Source organism: Erythrolamprus reginae, chromosome 1 (genome assembly GCF_031021105.1).
Source record: "Erythrolamprus reginae isolate rEryReg1 chromosome 1, rEryReg1.hap1, whole genome shotgun sequence".
In the NCBI taxonomy this organism is placed as follows: domain Eukaryota; kingdom Metazoa; phylum Chordata; class Lepidosauria; order Squamata; family Dipsadidae; genus Erythrolamprus; species Erythrolamprus reginae.
This window is the reverse complement of record NC_091950.1, coordinates 206,769,723-206,789,075: the sequence shown is the minus strand read 5'-3', so window position 1 is coordinate 206,789,075 and position 19,353 is coordinate 206,769,723. Positions and strand designations below refer to the sequence as shown.

The 19,353-nt window shown below is 37.7% G+C and overlaps 1 protein-coding gene across 1 annotated transcript in view; it reads left to right on the top strand.

Moving 5' to 3' along the window:
- FAM117B (family with sequence similarity 117 member B) overlaps positions 1–18,970 on the top strand; it is a 51,871-nt gene extending 32,901 nt beyond the window's left edge. Inside the window, exons 4-8 of the mRNA XM_070731999.1 lie at positions 1,422–1,535; positions 7,695–7,838; positions 8,467–8,692; positions 9,537–9,657; positions 13,076–18,970. Coding sequence (XP_070588100.1) covers positions 1,422–1,535; positions 7,695–7,838; positions 8,467–8,692; positions 9,537–9,657; positions 13,076–13,394 — 924 coding nt within the window. The 3' untranslated portion in view covers positions 13,395–18,970. The remainder of the gene's footprint in view (positions 1–1,421; positions 1,536–7,694; positions 7,839–8,466; positions 8,693–9,536; positions 9,658–13,075) is intronic.
- Positions 18,971–19,353: the final 383 nt, after the last annotated feature.

Below are 19,353 nucleotides of genomic sequence, written 5' to 3'. Positions count from 1 at the left end.
TGCCTCCCAAGGACAATTCCATCTGTCCGTCCATAACCCGGGGGGGGGGGAATTATTGACCCCCTCAGAGAGGGTTCGCAACTTGGGTGTCCTCCTCGATCCATAGCTAACATTGGAACACCATCTTTCAGCTGTGGCGAGGAGGGCGTTTGCCTGGTGCACCAGTTGCGGCCCTATTTGGACAGGGAGTCATTGCTCACAGTCACTCATGCCCTCATCACCTTGAGGTTCGATTACTGCAACGCTCTCTACATGGGGCTACCCTTGAAAAGTGTTTGGAAACTTCAGATGGTGCAGAATGCAGCCGTGAGAGCTATCGTGGGGCTTTCCATATTCTCTCACATTTCTACAACACTCCGTGGCCTGCACTGGCTGCCGATCAGTTTCTGGTCACAATTCAAAGTGTTAGTTATGACCTTTAAAGCCCTACATGGCATTGGACCAGCATACCTCCGGAACCACCTGCTACCGCACGAATCCCAGCGACTGATAAGGTCCCACAGAGTTGGCCTTCCCCGGGTCCCGTCAACTAAACAATGTCGTCTGGCGGGCCCCAGGGGAAGAGCCTTCTCTGTGGCGGCCCCGGCCCTCTGGAATCAACTCCCCCTGGAGATTAGAACTGCCCCCACCCTCCTTGTCTTTCGTAAACTACTCAAGACTCACTTATACCGTCAGGCATGGGGGAACTGAGACACCTTCTCCAAGCTTTTATATTTTATGTTTGGTATGTATGTGTTGTTTGGTTTTAAATGATGGGGTTTTATATGTTTTTTTATCTTTTAATATTAGATTTGTTCCACTGTAACATTGTTTTTATTATTGTTGTGGGCCGCCCCGAGTCTTCGGAGAGGGGCGGCATACAAATCTAATAAATTATTATTATTATTATTATTATTATTATTATTATTATTATTATCATTATTATCATTATTATCATTATCATTATTATCATTATTATTATTAAATTCCACAAAACTGAAATTCTACATGGGTTCCATATCCCAGAAGGACCATGTTCACAGTTTGCTGATGCTTTTGAATGTGATCCTTCCTCTGGTTTCTCAGACTGAAGAAGGTGTGCTTGCATTGGTTCTCCAGGTTTCATTCATACTTTCTTTGGGGAGTTGTCGTTGTGTCTGATGCAGAAATGCTAGAGCTGCAGTGGTGGTTCAGCATTTGAGGAAATGCTTTATTTGTTGACTTTTTAAAATACTTTTATAAAATAAAATGTAAAACTCAAAAAAGTTTATTTAATTTTTAAAATTTATTTTCTACTTTGCTGGTAACAAGTGAGAATGTTATTCTATATAAGCATCTTATACAATAATGTTACCAGGAGCCCTTACAGTAAAGTTTGATTCAAAAATTCAACATTTTTGTTGTTGAGTTAAAAAGAAATACAAAACATTTGTCCTTTTTAGATTGCCAAGTTACGCCAGCAACTCCAAAGAAGCAAACACAGCAGCAGGCACCATCGTGATAAAGAAAGACAGTCTCCATTCCATGGTAATCATGCAGCTATTAACCAGTGCCAGGTAAGATGAGTACTAAATGTAAAAATTGTTGCCAAGGTAAAGTTCAATGTATTTCGGGCACTACTGACTTGCCAAAAAGAATGTCTGAAAGCTGCTAACACAGGAGGAAGAGACCATACTAGAGAATATTGTTTCCACTTCAACTGATTTGAATTTGAAAATAGTTAAACGGCCTCTCTAAAATATTTTACTTTAGATACTTGAGAGTGGTTGAAGTCTAGCTTTGGATACACTTAGAGAAAATGAGTCTTTTTTGCACAAATGAATGATTTTTATTAGGAAATGAACTGTTGGTTGCTCTTGCTGCACTTAACAAAGATATCAGGTGAATTATTTTGGGGAATAAAAAGTGCTATTTTACAGTGGTATCATTTGTACCTACAAGGTGAATCACAGTGAGTAGCATTGGAGGAACAATTGTAATGCAAATTAAATTTAATATCTTTTCTTAGATCTTCTGGGTTCTTTACCAAATCTGAGTATATTTTTGGATTTTTTTCTTGTATTATTGATAGTTGATTCTAAAAGGCAGAAACTGTTTATCACTTTGATATGTTTGTTGTCAGTTATATGGTTGCTGTCATTAGTTTGGTTTTCTTTGATTAAGTCCCATTATTTACTCTTCATTGATGACTTTTATTACCAGAGTTTGAAAACACTTTGCATTTTAGCTATAATAGTATCATAAGCATAGTGCTTCTTGAGGTTTTTTCTTCAATTTTAAAACCACACTCATCTTCTTTTGATCCAATTTCCATTAAAGTATATCCAGCATATAGTTGGATTAAAGTAGAAGAGACAATACAATTTTGACACTCTCTTTGGCCAAGCCAGCCTGTTTTCCCAAGTTCTGTCTATGATATATTATAGTTTCCTGTTTTGTATACAGGCAGTCTTGGAAATAATGTTTTAGATTTTGGCAGTGGTTTGCTCTCCAAGCTTTTTCAATTTATCTTCTGAACGTTTCATTACTAGACTAAGTAACATCAGCAACAGGATTTTCTTGTCCTGTTCTCCTTAGTTTATAAATGTCTTGTGTGCCAGTTTGGCCAATTGATTGTGTGATTGATGTTTGGTTAGGAGATATATTTAAATTCTGAGCAGTTGATTGATTTTCTTGTGATAAGTTGTTCAAATGGTCTGGTAGTCTTCAATTTGCAATCAGAGCTGGGATTAAAACTGTCATTAAGCAGTGTTGTTGTTAAATGAGTCATGTCCATTTTTATGCCCTTCTTTGCTATGGTCATGAAGTCACCACAATTGTTTAAAAATATCACATGGTCATTAAGCAAATCCAGCTTCCTCCATAGATTTTGTTTATCTTTGGTCCTCTGAAATGATTGCAAATAATGCTTACATTACTCCAGGACACTGCACCATTATAACTGCATGCCATAGCTAAGTGCCTGAATTTTGATCGTATGACCTCAGGGATGCTGTGATTAATGTAAGTGCAAGGACTGGTTGCAAGTCATTTTTTCAGCACCCTCATATCTTTGAATTAATGTTAAACAAATAATCGTAAATTGAGGACTACCTACCTAAAAGGTCTTATTGTCTTTTCATCCCTGAAATATGGCCTTTGCCTTATTATTTTGGGGGTGCAGGAGGCCCTTAATTCTTGGCCTGTGGCAGGGGGACTGGTGTCAGAGCATCAATCAGCTGCTTTACCCATGCCATTCTGGCCACTGCTTCCAGCAATCATGGCAGTTTTTTCATTGCTTCCTGAGGTGAGGAGGCGAGGCAGGGGAGAACATGCCCCATACACATCTGCCATCCATGTGGAATGGCCTCGTGGAGGCTGCTCCCGCAAATCTTCGCTTGCGTGCTTCTTCTAGTAGCCGCCACAAAAAGAGCAGCCACAAAAAAACCCTTGTCAGTCCTAGCCTGCCAACCTGCACTGGGAGCAGACTGGCACTGGAGTTCCAAGCAATGGCCAGTGTCGGCTGTCTGCGCAGCCATGAAGTGGGATCAGCATGGCCGGTTCTTGCCCACAGCACTGCCAGTGAGGATTGAGTCAGAGCCGCTGCCCCTGAAATCAGCAGGCCAGATTTGGTGAGCTGGATGCAGCACTGCTACTCGGGAGAAGGAGAGAGAGAGCCCATTTCTCACGTTCTACTCCTCCAGGCGCCAGCAGCACATTCAGCTCCCCGAATCTGGCCTGCTGATCTCAGACGGCAAGGGAGAGTGTCAGGTGGGGATGACAGGTGGGGAAGGACAACAAATTCTTTTAAGGTGGTCCCATCATATGAGGAACTCATTGTCTTAGCCAAGGTGGACAAACCAATCAAGTCCTTACACTCAGCTGCTGCCATGCCAGGAGAGGCCGAAGATGTCATGAAGGCGGAAGACCGCCGCCTAGAGCAGATGTTGAAGAAGAGTCACCAATCTGATGCCTGGGCAATTAAGGCGGCCTTGCCCGCTTCCTTTTTTGCCCAGGCCATGCTGATCTGGCTTCAACAAATTCAGCACAGAATTCCACATGACGACATCAGAGGCCAACAAGACCTCAATAAACTCTTTGCCTCAGCCCAATTTGTCGCAGATGCCACGCTTCAAGCCTCTAGGTTCTCTGCAAGGTTCACTGCAGCCTCCACCGTAGTCAGACGTCTCCACTGGCTTCACCCCTGGCAGGCATGCGTGTGATAGAAATGGCAGTTGGCCATAGGGCCCCTCCAGCAAAACTTCTGACAAAAGAAAAGTTCTGGGCCCGACCATAAAAAAAAGCCTCAAAATCCAACCAGTCCTTTTGTCATTCCTTTCAACACTCAGAGACCATCTACCCAACACCGAGGTTCACAGGTCAGTATACACCAGAATTCCACCCTCAGTCAGTTCAGGGAGCCAGGGAAAGAGGCAATAACAGACCCCAACGAGATAACCACCTGTCTAGATCATTTAACCTATTAGATGGTAGACCACCTAATCTTCCCATTGGAGGTCACCTGGCCTGGTTTTTCCCGGCCTGGCAAAAATCTTGTTCTGACTCGTGGATTATGTCCACAATTCAAAAAGGTCTCTCTTTGGAATTTTTGTCAACTCCCCCAAATTTCTGTTCAAGTCAAAGATCAGTTGGCCAACACACATATGCACGTTGGAGCTGAGCTACGGCAACTGCTCATGTGCCAGCAGATAAGGCTTTGTGTGCCACCTGTGCCATAGGTTCGCCAATACTTTTCTAGTGCATGCACTCGAAAACCCAATTGGGTTTATTATCTGAACAGGTCCTAGTTTCGGGATCCATAGGTTTTTCACATAAGGCAATGAGATATTCTGAAATACTGTTTTTTCTAAGGGTCTTCCTTAGCTTAAAATGATCAACACATTTAAAGAGCTTTCTATAATCAATGAAGCACATAATGACATATTTTTATGTTCTTTGGCTTCTCAATTATCTAGTATATTTCAGCAGGAATGTCTCTTGTTCCTTGACCTTTTCAAAAGCCTGCTTGAACAACTGGTATCTCCCTTTCCATGTGGTACTCAAATTTATATTGGATGATTATTTTGCAAGTGTGTGAAATTAAGGATATTGTACAATAGTTTACACACTGTTAAGTCTCCTTTTTAGTGCTGGAATGCAGATTGATTACTTCCAGTTTTTTGGCCATCCTGATGCTCTTCAGATTTGCTAGCATAGCTTAGTTAGAATTTTCATTGATTCTTCTTCAGTTGCTTGTCATATTTCTGTGAGCATTCCATCAGTTCCTCTAGCCCAGTGTTTCCCAACCTTGGCAACTTGAAGATACCTGGACTTCAACTCCCAGAATTCCCCAGCCAGCGAATGCTGGGAGTTGAAGTCCAGATATCTTCAAGGTACCAAGGTTGGGAAACACTGCTCTAGCCCTCTGACTTGGTAAGGACTGGAGTGCTTGGAGTGCTGGTATAGCTTCATGTTCTAATATTAGACATTCTTGTAAATAGGGGATATCTTCTAAAGCAGTGATGGTGAACCTATGGCATGCGTGCCACAGATGGCATGCGGAGCCATATCTGATGGCAGCCGAGACGTTGCCGTATGTCAGCTCCTGCGTGCATGTGCACGCTGTCCAACTGATCTTTGGGCACCATTTTGGCTGTTTTTGCTCTCCCCAGGCTTCAGGAAATCCTCCTGAACCCTGGGGATGGCAAAAAATGCTCCAATCAGAGGTTTGGAAACAAACTTCTGGTTTACCAATGGGCCTACTTGAAGTCCGGAGGCTTCAGTGAGGCCTGTGCACATGTGCAATGAGGCAGCATAGAAGGGGGGTTGTGTGCATGCATGGGGCGGCATGGGGGTTGTGCTCATGCGTGGGAGGAGGGCATTGCATTATGGATGTGGGCACAAGCATGCATGCTTTCGTGTGTTCATGCACCCTTTTGGCCCACCATACTTTTCTAAAGTATCTGGGATGTTGACATATACGTTATACATTATTTCTGAATATTCCTTCCATCTTTTTAAAAAATTTCTTTAAATCAGTTACTATCTGAGCACCATGATTGGAACCTCCTGAATTTAGAGATATTTTGAAAGTTGTTTTTCCATGTGAGTTTCCATCTTCAAAGTCCCTACAATTGCAATTGTAATACTGCTTCTGGTCTCTTATAATGGTTAAATAAAAGTACAATTCTATTTTGAGTCTTGATAACTGGTAACTTAGTGATCATTGCTTCTTTTGAGCCTCCAGCAGATATTTACACGTTTGAGAGAAATATATAAAATTGGATTGAAATTCCAAAGCAAAACTCTGTACTCAAGGCTAAATACCTTGTGAATACCTACGGGACTGCCTTCTGCTACACAAATCCTAGCGACTGGTCAGGTCCCAAAGAGTTGGCCTTCTCCAGGTCCCATCAACTAGACAATGTCAGTTGGTGGGGCGTAGGGGAAGAGCCTTCTCTGTGGGGGGCCCAGCCCTCTGGAATCAGCTCCACCTGGAGATTGAATTGAATTTATTAGATTTGTATGCCGCCCCTCTCCGAAGAAGGCAGATTGGTACTGCCCCCACTGTCCTTGCCTTCTGCAAGAGCCTTAAGAGTCATTTGTGCCGCCAGGCTTGGGGCCATTAGATCCTTGCCCCCTTGCCGATGAATGTGTTGAGAGAAAGTTGATCAAATGGGAATGAATGGATTGGGTTTTGGGGGGGGGGGGGTATTATAAAATTTTTCTTTTATTTTTCTTCCAACATACAATAAAACAACATGAGCAATAAAAAACAGAATTCCCGGGGGGGGGGCGTGGCTTCGTCCGTGCGAGTCGGCAGCTTCTTCCCAAGCTCAGGGGGAGGCCAGCCATTCCATGGCAATATGGGGTGCTTTCCTGCACCAATCCTGACCTGAAGGGTGGGGATTGAGAGGGGAAAATCTGGAGATCCACAGGGTGGGTGCAATGACTGTTTTTTATGGGTTTTGGGTTTTTTAGATTTTTTGGATTTTATATTTAATTAATTGGATTTAGGGTGTGATACATTGTTTTATGTTGTGAGCCACCCCAAGTCCTCAGAGAGGGGCGGCATAAAAGTCCAATCAATCAATCAATCAATCAATTCATCAATCATTTTACCTTAATTCTTTAAAATGCACTTCATTATGATATTGTGTATCTTGAATCTTCATCACAAAAGAACTGAAACTATCAATGCTGATGGAGAAGCAGAGCATTTTCATCAAGCATTTTGATTTCATGAAACTGAAACTAAATTGAAAAACTAAACTGAAATTATGAAGAACTAAATGTTATGTTTGCAATTTATCTATTCCAAAACTTTTAGTATTAACCTGAGAGGTATTATCACTTCCTCTTCACATTTTTAGTTCTGATTCTTTTTCTAAAAATACTATAAAAACATTCAGAAAAACAACTGTGCACTGATTTTAAAAACTAACGTTTCATTGTTTGGGTTCTTCCTGTTATGCATCTGCATCAGAATGGTAGCTTGAATACAGTAGATCAATTGAATGATGTATAATTTTATGTATCCATACTTCTATGCAAGATTCAAGGAACAAAGATTATAAATACAAAAATGTGCAGTAATAAAATAGTACATATCTAAAATTCTCCAAATAACCAGATGCATTTTGTCATTTTAATAAAATCTTATAGATGATTTGATTTTCTGTTCTAAATTATATGACATAACTCTGATTTTCTTTTACTTCTGTTGGGTTTTATAGGCTCCAGTCCCAAAGAGCATGCTGGTTCCTGTGATACCAATAGCTAAATCAAGCGGATCCCGTTTCCGTAATAGCATAGAAGGGCTGAATCAGGAGATTGAAATAATCATAAAAGAGACAGGAGAGAAAGAGGAACAACTTATTGTGAGTATATTTGTACTCAAACAGGCCTTCAGATATGGAGAGCTGATTCTGTAATGCATAAACACATCTCTGTATACATTAGCATATGATGTATGGAAGATAAGTTATCATCTTGGAACTGTTACATTGAGATTTGTCTAGAGAAAATATAATATTTGGAATTATGACATTCAGCATCTATAAACAAAGCCAGGAGTGAACATCATGCCTGCATACCAGTTTCTTATCACTACCCCTGCTTAATATTGGCTTTACCCTTTAATCTAGATTTCTCTGAAATTATAGTTTTTCTTCAAACTTGGGAACTGCATTAATGTCAGTAATAACATAATCGTAAACCAGAATTAGGTCTTTATTTCTAGTTAACACACTTACATTGAACCTTGTTTGTGCAGGAATTGGAACTCCAAAGCTCTGAAGGGCTTCTTTATGAGATTCCCAATCTTTCTTACATTTAGTTTGGTTTCTTTTTTAACTTGGGAACCTGAAGAATAACTGATTTTCAGTTGAAGAGATTAATTGGCAAAGCGATAAAATTGTCTTCAATTTTTCATTTTATTAAAGTCAACAGATAAGATTAATAGTTTGTGGTTTATAAAGATGTATGCAATATGTTTTTGCTCAACAGCCACAAGATATCCCAGATGGGCATAGAGCACCACCTCCTTTAGTCCAGCGTAGTAGCAGTACTCGCAGCATTGACACACAGACTCCAGGTGGAGCAGAGAAAGGCAGTAACAACAGCAGCCGATCTCAGTCTATTTCCCCAAGCTCCTTCCTTGCTATCTCCAATGAGGGCAGTGAGGAGAGCCCTTGCTCTGCAGATGACCTGCTTATGGACCCCAGAGATAAAGGTATTTCCTGAAAAGTATTCCAATGCTTTCCTTAGAGGGCAACCTCTAGGATTAACCCTTCAGTTAAGGAACTTGGTATTTGAGTTATAGGCCAAAATTCACAGAATCTTTTGTCGGTTCAGGCAAGGATGGGGGAGAGATGGGGGAATAGTTTTTTTCTCCATTTTTCCCAAATGGGAAAATTGTATTGTTTTAGTTGGAGAGTTTTGGGTAATCATTCTTCTATTGGCCACCAGTTTATTTCTATATTTTCTTTTTTTGTACTTAATGGATGCATGTTAATTCATATAGGGTGTTGGTTGTTTTGATTTGTTTTTTAATTAACATGCAAATATATATCTAAGTAGACTCAAGAAGCTGAGGTAATGAGATGGAGGGGTTATAGAAAATTGTAATTTAATCACATTTTTAAAGCAAATGAGTCAGTATCTGCCTTTTGGATAGCTATGCTTCTGCTTAGCTATAAGATTAAATGCTGCCAGAGGTAATTAGTTTATCTGTTACATGTTGATGAGCAAAATGCCTACATAGGTCAACTAGTAGGTCTGTGCTTTTCAACAATCTGAACTTGGCTAATCATCAAGAATTATTTAGGTGATCATCCAAAGCATCTGGAGACACATTGCTTATCTTTAAAGCAAAAATCATGTAGACAGTAAGAAATTGTTTTATGCCAGGTGATCAGGTTTTTGGTTGCCTTTTAATATAGTTAATAAAGGAATATGAGAAATGCAAACAATATTATAATGCATTATTATGATGTATGTATGTATGTATGTATGTATGTATGTATGTATGTATGTACACGTACATGTATATGTAACTGGCCCTTTGCTCATTACAGAAAATGGAAACAATTCTCCTCTGCCCAAATATGCTACATCACCAAAACCCAACAATAGCTATATGTTCAAACGTGAACCTCCTGAGGGGTGTGAGAAAGTCAAAGTGTTTGAGGAAAGCTTGTAAGTTGCTATGTTACTTCATATTTTTTTGAATCATAATATCTCATTAGATGCCTGGTTTCTAAACTTTGATGGTATAGCTTTATGCTTAATGTTTCTTACTTTTTGGAGTGAAAGTGAACATATCTATATATTTAGCTTTGTGTTTATTTTTGAAGAGGAAGTTATAATTATTTAAAGCAGTTCCTAGACCACTTTTGAGAAAGCAAGGATCATTTCCCCTTCTTATTCATATGCATTTTGCAGAAATGTATTGACAAAAATGTATTTTGAACATTACCCCTTTTTTGATATCTGCTGAAAACCTAAACCTGTGTTTGGCAACTTCCAGATATGTATATATCAACCGCCAGAATTGTCATCTTTTTTTTTTTTAATATTTTATTTATTGATTTTTTAACAATTTAAAATCACACAACATAAAACAGTGCATAGTGAAATGTGAATTGTGCCCATCACCCCGACATACACACATTCCCCACCACCAAATTGGGGGTATTTCTTTTTTAATCCACTTAACCCAAGAGCAATATCTCTGTCTACATATTATAGAGTGATTCTAGTTTATTTCTTGTAGCTTGGTCTCGGATTCTGCTCGTCATATATCGTCTTACCTTGTCCCACCGTCCCATCAGCTGTCCCAAATCAGTTTCATTATCCAAATTTATCCTTTTTTCCATAATTTCAAATTGAATATGATCCACCATGTACCTATACCAATTTTGCATTGTCCATTTTGTTGCATCCTTCCAACCCAAAACTATTACTGCCTGAGCACTTTCTATTGCTGCTTTTTTTATTTCTCTAAATTCTCCCATCGCATTACTTTTTACTAGTACTGCCATTTCCTTAGTGATTGTCCATTGTATATTTAACATTCCATTGATATCCTCTTTCACTTTTTGCCAAAATTCCTGCACTATTGGGCATTCCCAAAACATATGCATAAACACTCCTTTATCTTGACAACCATGCCAACAATTCCCCCTAACATTCTGCTGAAAATGTGCAAATTGAACGGGAGTAAAATACCACTTATGTAATATTTTCCTTCTCATTTCCCTAATTCTTGTATTTTTAATTTTCCTTATATCTTCTACTATATTTTCCATTTCTTGTACCTCTACTAATATCTCATTTTGCCACCATTTAGTCAATCCATCAATCGTGTCCCCATCTGACTGCACTAGCAGTTTGTATATATTAGTTGCTTGCGCCTTTATCCCCTCACTTTTTTCTCTTATTATTTTCTCTAACCCTGTCTCCTCCCGCCATAATACTTCTTTATTCTCCCTTTCATTTAGATATTTACATATTGCATTTATTTGTAGCCACCTTCCCTTACCTAACCACCATTCTATGCGATTTCTACTTGGCCTGCCATCCTTCTCGTATAACTGTTCTATCTTAGTTATCCCTCTTCCCTTCAACTCTCCTATAACCCTATTTAAGTTAATTTCATTTTCTCTATTTATTACATAAAGCGATGACAGTTTAGATTTATATAATCCTATTTTCCCTTGCCATTTTTTCCAAATTTCCATAGTCCCTTTCATTGGGCCTATTAATTTTCCTATATCTCTCCTATTCCACTTCCTAAAAATTAATTCTCTATTATTCATCCCGTTTATCTGTTTTTCCAATTTCGCCCATTTATTTTCACTTAATTGCAACTCCATTAACCTTTCCATTTGAAAAGCTTCCCTATACAGCTCCAAACATGGAACACCCCATCCCCCCTCTTTTTCATTCGCAATTAACCACTTTTTTCTTATTCTTGGTCTCTTATCTTCTTCAATCCAATAATTTAATTTTTTGTCCCACTCTTTAACCTTACATACCGATAACCCCCCCGACAGCACCTGAAATAGGTACATCATCTTGGGAGCTATCATCATTTTTAAAGCTCTTATTTTAGAGAGTCTCCTTAGCTTTTTATCTTTCCAGCTCCTCATCTGTTTCAACATTTTCCTCCATGTTATTCTATAATTAATCTCTTCCATTTTCACTGGGTTTTTTAATAACCAAATTCCCAAATATTTTATTTTTTTAAGTCCTAATTTCAACCCTGATTCTTTCCTAATTTCTATCTGTTCTCTCGGATCTGTATTTAAACACATAATCTCTGATTTTTCCATATTAACCGACAGTCCCGATTCCTGCTTAAACTCTTGTAAAATATTTATTATACCTTTAATCATCTCCATCGGGGTCTGGGTCAATATAATTGCATCATCTGCAAATAAATATATTTTCATTTCTAATTCCCCTATTCTATATCCTGCCCAAGTGTTATCTTGTCTTATCTTATTAGCTAAGATCTCTATTGCTATTACGAATAATTTTGGAGACAGAGGGCATCCCTGCTTGGTGCCGTTTAATATTTTAATACTCTGCGTTCTTTGTCCATTCACTCTTATATATGCTTCATTTCCTTTATAAATCTCTTTTATAGTTTCACAAAATTTTTCCCCCATATTTAATTTGTTACATAATTTATATAAGTAACTATGGTTAACTTTATCGAACGCTTTATAAATATCTAATTTCAAAATTCCCAATTTCCTTTTAGTAGCGGTAGCATGGTGCATCACATTCATTACATTTCTAATTGGTTCACTTATTTTCCTTCCCTTCATGAATCCATATTGATCCTCTTCAATTATTTTTGGTAAAATATTTTCTAATCTATTTGCCAGTATTTTCATAAATAACCGCCAGAATTGTCATCAGTGGCCATGTTAGTTATGGATTTTGGAGATTTTTAAATCCACATACCTGGAAGTTACCAAGGAACCATAGCCTTTGGGATTTAAAGTGCCAATTCAGAGCTTTCTGTGTGCACGTTCTATACGAGGCTGCGGCCCAATAGAAAGGTGACAGCTAAGAACAAGATATCCGGTACTGGCCCTGTTAGAATCAAGGGGTAGCCAATTTTGGTTTGTTTAGGGTTAGAAAAAGGTAAAATATTCCTCAACGCAATGACAATTCAAATTTGTTCAAAGTTACAGCAGTGTGGAATGAAGGAACTTATCACTGGTCCTCGGAAAGGCAGTCATTGTAGCGTTCTCATGCTTGTGTGATCAAAATTTGATCAACCTTCCCATATTTATGATTGGAGTGATGCTTCAGCTCAATCCTTTTCTATCGCCTATCTCTAAATGACATCAATGCCTCTTTGACTCCTACATTCTTCATCCTCTGTCAGCCTAGCTGACCTGACATCTTGCTCCTGATGTTGACCAATCATACCTGGTTTGGCCCTTCACAAGACAGCTGCTAGGCTGCACAAGGCTTTCTTCCCAAGGTTATGCTGTGTTATACAACATATCATAAACGTTTGGTAAATTCCTTGCAGCCTTGTTAATCTTTAGCTTCCAAATGTTAATACCCTGTGATGTTGTTTTTCTCTTTGTAGGCCAAAACCTTTGCATGAAATTCCAGCCTTTTATTGTCCTGACAAGAATAAAGTTAACTTTATTCCTAAAAGTGGCTCTGCCTTCTGCCTTGTCAGCATTCTCAAGCCACTTCTTCCCACGCAAGATCTTACTCTCAAAGGTGCTACTCATAATCTGACCGTCACAACTGGTATGACACCCACGCTGCTGCAACCTCTTTCCATGGCCTCCCTTTCAGCAAACACAGACCAAGAGCGCCTCTCTCGTGGAACGAGCAAAGTAATATCACAGATGTCTGTGCTCCAGCAGTCAGGACATAGTGAAGAAACTGAAGGATAAAAGCAGCACGTGGCTAATGGGATGTGTGTGGTATATTATGGAAGCAACAACAAACTTTCTAAATGACAACTCTTTGTATTGCAATAGCTGACAGTTCCATAAACAGGTCATAGGTAGTATCTTACACATCATGCCATGAATGTCAGCCTCCTGTAATATCTAGGAAAAAAGGAGAAGCAAAGAGCCAAACGCATTTGTCTTGGGATGGTTCAGGTGCAGACTCTGAGCATGCTGCTTTGGTACCATAAAGAAGGAGATCTCCACAATTCCTCACAACTGGTGGAGGGACCAATTTTTCCCCTGAGACTTTGTGTTTCAGTGTAAACTTTGAGTTTGAACAATGAAAAAGACATCCCAACTTTTCTTAGCAGAATATCTGTTTTCAGGAGAGAGAAAAAAGGAAATCATTAATTCATATGAAGATAGTATTTACAAATGTGCATTTTTTTTATTTCATCATCATCAGGATAATTGCACTTTTCTTGCTATATCTTTTTCACTGGGACCAATGAATTGAAACTTTTTCAGTATTCTGTCATAAGACCAGCTGATTTTTCTCCTTTTCCCAGATTAGTATAACATCAATCAGACAAAGAAGAAAAGCAATATTGTCACTGTATGCTGAAAAGAGTGAAGAAGAGGGGAAAACACGTGTGTGGAATTTCTTGTCTGGAAATAGCATTTTAGTGCACTTCAGCTAATCATGTCATGATTTATTCCTAATGTTGTATTTCAGGAGATGTTTCATCCTTTTTCCCCAGAACGCCAATTAACTGTCACAACGGTGCCTCTTGGGACAACTTAGTTTTTTATGTTACTGTTAAAATCTTGAATTGCCTTTGGCATATATACCTGATTCTATCATGTCTTGCCACTATACTATATAAACCCTGTAGTCATATGATCTTAAAAGGGCCATGCATGCATGGTGGTTTTTGCTTGTCAAAGTACTGTTTTGTGGGTCTGTTGAGGGTAATAGTTTGTTGGGCATGATATTGTTGAAGCAATTTATTTCAATGGACATGTCTCCTTTTGGAGTAGCAATATTGTTAGGGTGTTAAGCTAAGAATCCTTTTATGCTTTCATTGATGTGGCCCATTTCATTTTTAGTACTTTAAAAAAAATGAACTATACTTATGAAAGAACTGAAGATAAGAAATTTCTGTTGTTTTGTTTGCTTGTGAAGGGGTCTGAGCTAATATGGATATTTACCAAGTTGATTAAATGGCACAAGATATAGCCATTGGGGGATAGTTAGAGAGAAGTTACATTTAGAAAGCAATATATTCTGGTATCTTTAAGTAAACAAAAATATAATAGCAGTGTAACCTATTCCAGACTGGCAGAAAAACAGACATAGCAACATCAGCATGTTTTTGATGCAATGTTAGTTGGAAATGAACCACATCCATCTCAAGTGGATCTTCGATTTGTAATAATACAATATTTTAAATAATAATTCCTACATTGTTTGGCCTCTTGATTCTTGTTAAAATTAATCAACTGAGTAAAACTTTGATTGACCCAGATAGGTGGGTGGTTTGTTCATTTAATAACATAGATTCTGATGCAGAAATGTTAATGTTATAATATAGCTGTTAGTTTTTAAGGTACCAAAACATTTCTTTGCATTTGCTGCCACAGAAGCCTGTTCTGGTATTTCCTGGATGCATGAGCGGAGAACGGATACTGTACTTAATAGAGCCCCCTCCTCCGCCAACTTTCTACAGCCTGACATATCAATAGAAGCTCTAAAAGAAAGCTGGACTTGCATGCAAGATCACGTATGTTGTTACTGTGATTCTGCATTCTGTTGTAGTCCATTCCTAAAGCATGTGAGGAGCATTATGTGCTTTTATGGTACATGAATATACCAGAATAAAGCTGCTCTTCAACTTTTTTCCTGAACATAATGGAGGTTTGTGAGACTGGAGATGATATTATATGCCAAGGTCTATTTTCTCTCCACTGGTCCAAATAAATGCATGAAGGGGTTGGACAGACAACACTATCCTTCTGGAAGACTTTTTATTTGATTGCTGTTATATTTTGATCCTATATTTTATTGCTTTATCTTTATTTCTGTTTTATTCTTTATTCAGATATTTTAGCAGAGCAAAATAGTCTTACACCCATTCCACAGTCTTAAATTTGTGGGTCACCTAGATTTACTGTATGAAACATAAGGGGAGAGCTAAGTTTTTCTTATTTGACTTAATGGTATTTTAATTTTAGTTTAAAGCAGATGTAGGTTATGTGAGAGAAGAGTATCTTGCAAAAAAAAAAAAAGCATTGCTCTAACAATGTGAAGCTCCTTTTACTGCTAGACACATATGTGCATTTTCAAAATGTTTATTGCTCCTGCTTTATGAAAGAGAGTGGGATTATATTTGTGCAAAAGGATATCTGCACTTTATCTAAATCCACTCCTGTTGTTTCATGTTAAGGAGCAGCTTAGATTGACAAACTGTGTCAAATCCTTCAGAAAATTTCTAGAAATATTAAAAGGCCCAATTACAATAAGGAATAATGAAAAAAGTGGGTCTTTGAACCACAACAATTTGTTTTCATGGATCGTTGTAAGTTGTGTTCAACTTGAATATATTGATAACTTTTAGAAATGATTTTCATTGTCCTCACTGGTGCCAGAACAAATGTTAGTAGTAAATGACTCAAGACATTTGAGGCTGGCCTTCAAATGCACATTTAAAAAACTGACACGCTTTTATTAAGAGAACAACATTTATTTAGCCTCTGTGATTATAATAGTATGAGAATTTGTAAATTATAACCAGCAAGGGCTTAATTAAAGCATTTCTACTTTAATGCAGTGAGACGACTCAATTGATTTGTAACCACAAGATGTTAGCTCATAGCAAGCATAGTTATTGTTTAGAATGGCAGTTTTTATGTTTCTTCAAACCTGATATTAGCTGTCTGTGTGGGAAGTTATCCTTCTGTGTATGCGAGCATCTAATGATTTCAAGAGAGATAGGAATGATAAAGTTCAAGGAAATTGTAAAAATAAGGCAGAGAACTTGGACTCTTTTCCACAGTCAGAGGCATTGTATTTCCAAGTCACATGGAGAGCTTGAAGCATTCCTCTCTCTTCCAAACACAGGTAAAGAACTTATGAGAGTTGGTTTGAGAAAGAAAATAATTTCTTTGCCATTGATGATTCATGGTTAATAGTGCACAAGGGCTATATATTTGAAAAAAATTAGAAAGGATAATTCCTCTTATTCCTAAAAAGAGTGGAACTGGGTATTCTTCATGTACCTTTGCTGTTTATTCTCTTTTGTCCTAGAGCCACCAATATTCCCTACTTTCATTAAAAGGTGGGGGCAGTACATCTTTTTTTCAGAGAAGCAGCAACATTGAGATAAGGGAGAAGAAAAACTAGGAAAATGAAAGAAAGCAAAATATTACCCAAAACAAAGATAGGTATCTGATGGCAAAATTAGATTCAAGAACAATCCATAAAGAAAGATAGACTTCTCTTTTATCCTTGTGCCTCTTTGCAAGTTTAAATTAACTAAAAATATATACTACATGAATTGCAAGTTTTTGGAGTTGAAAATCCAGAAAAAGACAGAAAAATAATGGTCTGTTTAATATTGTTACACACTTAGAAGTTGACTGCTGACATGCAAATTGAGCAGATTCCTGAAATCTCTCAAAAACAGAATTAATTATTGTATCCTGTATTTGGAAATAGAAATTACAACATAGTAAATTAACTGTTATGTGAAGACATTAAAAATCCAATGTCTTCAACTGATTTGCAATCATGTTCAGTGTAGCCTATAACAGGAAATGCATTATTAAGAATTAATAATACTCATTTATAAAGCATTATAGTCAGAAAATATGTATTATTTGTAAATATTTTCCGACTATTTTGCAGATCAGTTATAAAAGATAACAATCCCAGGATTCTTGGCAGGTCAAAATTCATCAATAGGTCTGCTCTGAAGTATAGTATATAGTTTATTTCCATCACCAACAGAATAAACAATGATGTGGAGATCAAAAATCCCTTGATGCTGCTTCGTACACTTTGGTAATATTCTGTTCGTGTTTTTGAAGTGCTTTTAGGGAAAAGAGGAAATCTTAATAATGAGAAAGTCTAAGGATAGCATTGAATTTTGCCTTGGTGATTTTTTTTGTTACTCTAAGGCAGAGGATCACTTTCAATGGGACAGATAGCAAAGTTCTGCCCTGCAAAGATCTTGGAGAACAATGCAGGTATTACTCACAACTACAATTAAGCCCAAAATTTCCATTGGTAACATACGTTTTGCCGTATTTTATTAGCTTTCTTGTCACAGTTGTTAAGAATGAATTGCTGCAGTTGTTGTTGTTAAGTGACTGCTTGTCAGAAGGTTGCAAAAGATGCTTACATGACCGCAGGACACTGCAGCCATCATAAATATACACTGGACACATGACCATGGAGATGCTACATCAATCATAGGTGTGAAGAACAATCATAAGACATTTTTCTCAGTGCTGTTGTAGCCAAAGGATCACTAAATGAATGGTTGTAAGTTGAGGACTATCTGTAACTAACTGCATATATACTTAATGCAGAGGTGTCAAAACTGATGGCCCACAGGCCGGTTGTGTTGCACAGGCCTTGCCCACCCCAGCTCTGTGAAGGGGGGAAAATTGCAATACATCACGTGAGGGTAATATGACACTGTGAGTTTGACACCCGTAGCTTAAGCCTTACAACATAAGATGCTGCTGCTTTTTTTTACTTCAATTTTCACCAGTGTTACTTATCATAATTCCTTATTAGAAAAAAAGCATTCTTTCTGATGAAATGGTTGTCTGTTTATATAAGCTATTGGTGACCCTAAAGTGGACCCTTTACAGAAGTTTTGTGATTGACTTTCATGTGAATGTGCTGCACCACTGACTAGACAGCAGGTTTGAAGATTTTTATGTTTATAGTATATACTTTGATATAAAACTGTATTCAAGACTACAGTTGTGGCTAATTTGAAGTCATACGTAGAATATTAAAGAAATGTCAAAAAGGTCAAATTTCTCTCTTGACTTTCTGTCTCTCTCACACACATATGAATTGCTAATTTTCAAAGATGAGTTAGTGAACCTGAGTGTTTTTATGATTTCTGGTTTCCTCATTTTGTTCAACTAGTTCAAATGCCAATAAAATGTTTATGAAGTTGTATCTTTCCTCACACTCTAGTTCTGCCTAGATATTGTATGAGTAACCTCCTTACAGCAGTTCACTGCCAGTGGTATGTATGGGGTGTTATTTCCCTTCCAGGTTCATCTTCTCTTGCTAGAGCCAGTACTAGGGATAAAGGTATTACAGCTATGTTCTATAATTGCAAAGGCCAATGATGTTTGAATATGTAAGATTTTTTTTTAAATTTTCTTCTCAGTGCACACTGGTGTGTTTGGGCATTTGTTTTTCTATTGTTTTTATTTTAATGATTGATGTACAATATGTCAACAAGAAATTTTATTGAATTTTTTTACAAAAAAAAAGTTTTCCTCACCTTTATGGAACTTGTACACTTTCAATAAATACTTCAACAAAATCTTGTATTTCTTCTGGTTTTTTCCCCTTTGTTTGGTTTATAACATAACACGTAACATAAAACTAATTTTGAATTGCCTTATCCCCACAGAAACATTGATGTAAAATTGTTTATTTCAAAATTCAGTTAATTAAGGTAATATTTAAAGATTTTTAAAAGTTACTTACATTGTAGAAGTCTATTGTTTGTCGTGGATACTGTCCTTAGGTGAGCTGAATTCATGCTCTCTCTCTGATAGAAACATAGAAGTCTGACGGCAGAAAAAGACCTCATGGTCCATCTAGTCTGCCCTTATACTATTTTCTGTATTTTATCTTAGGATGGATATATGTTTATCCCAGGCATGTTTAAATTCAGTTACTGTGGATTTATCTACCACATGA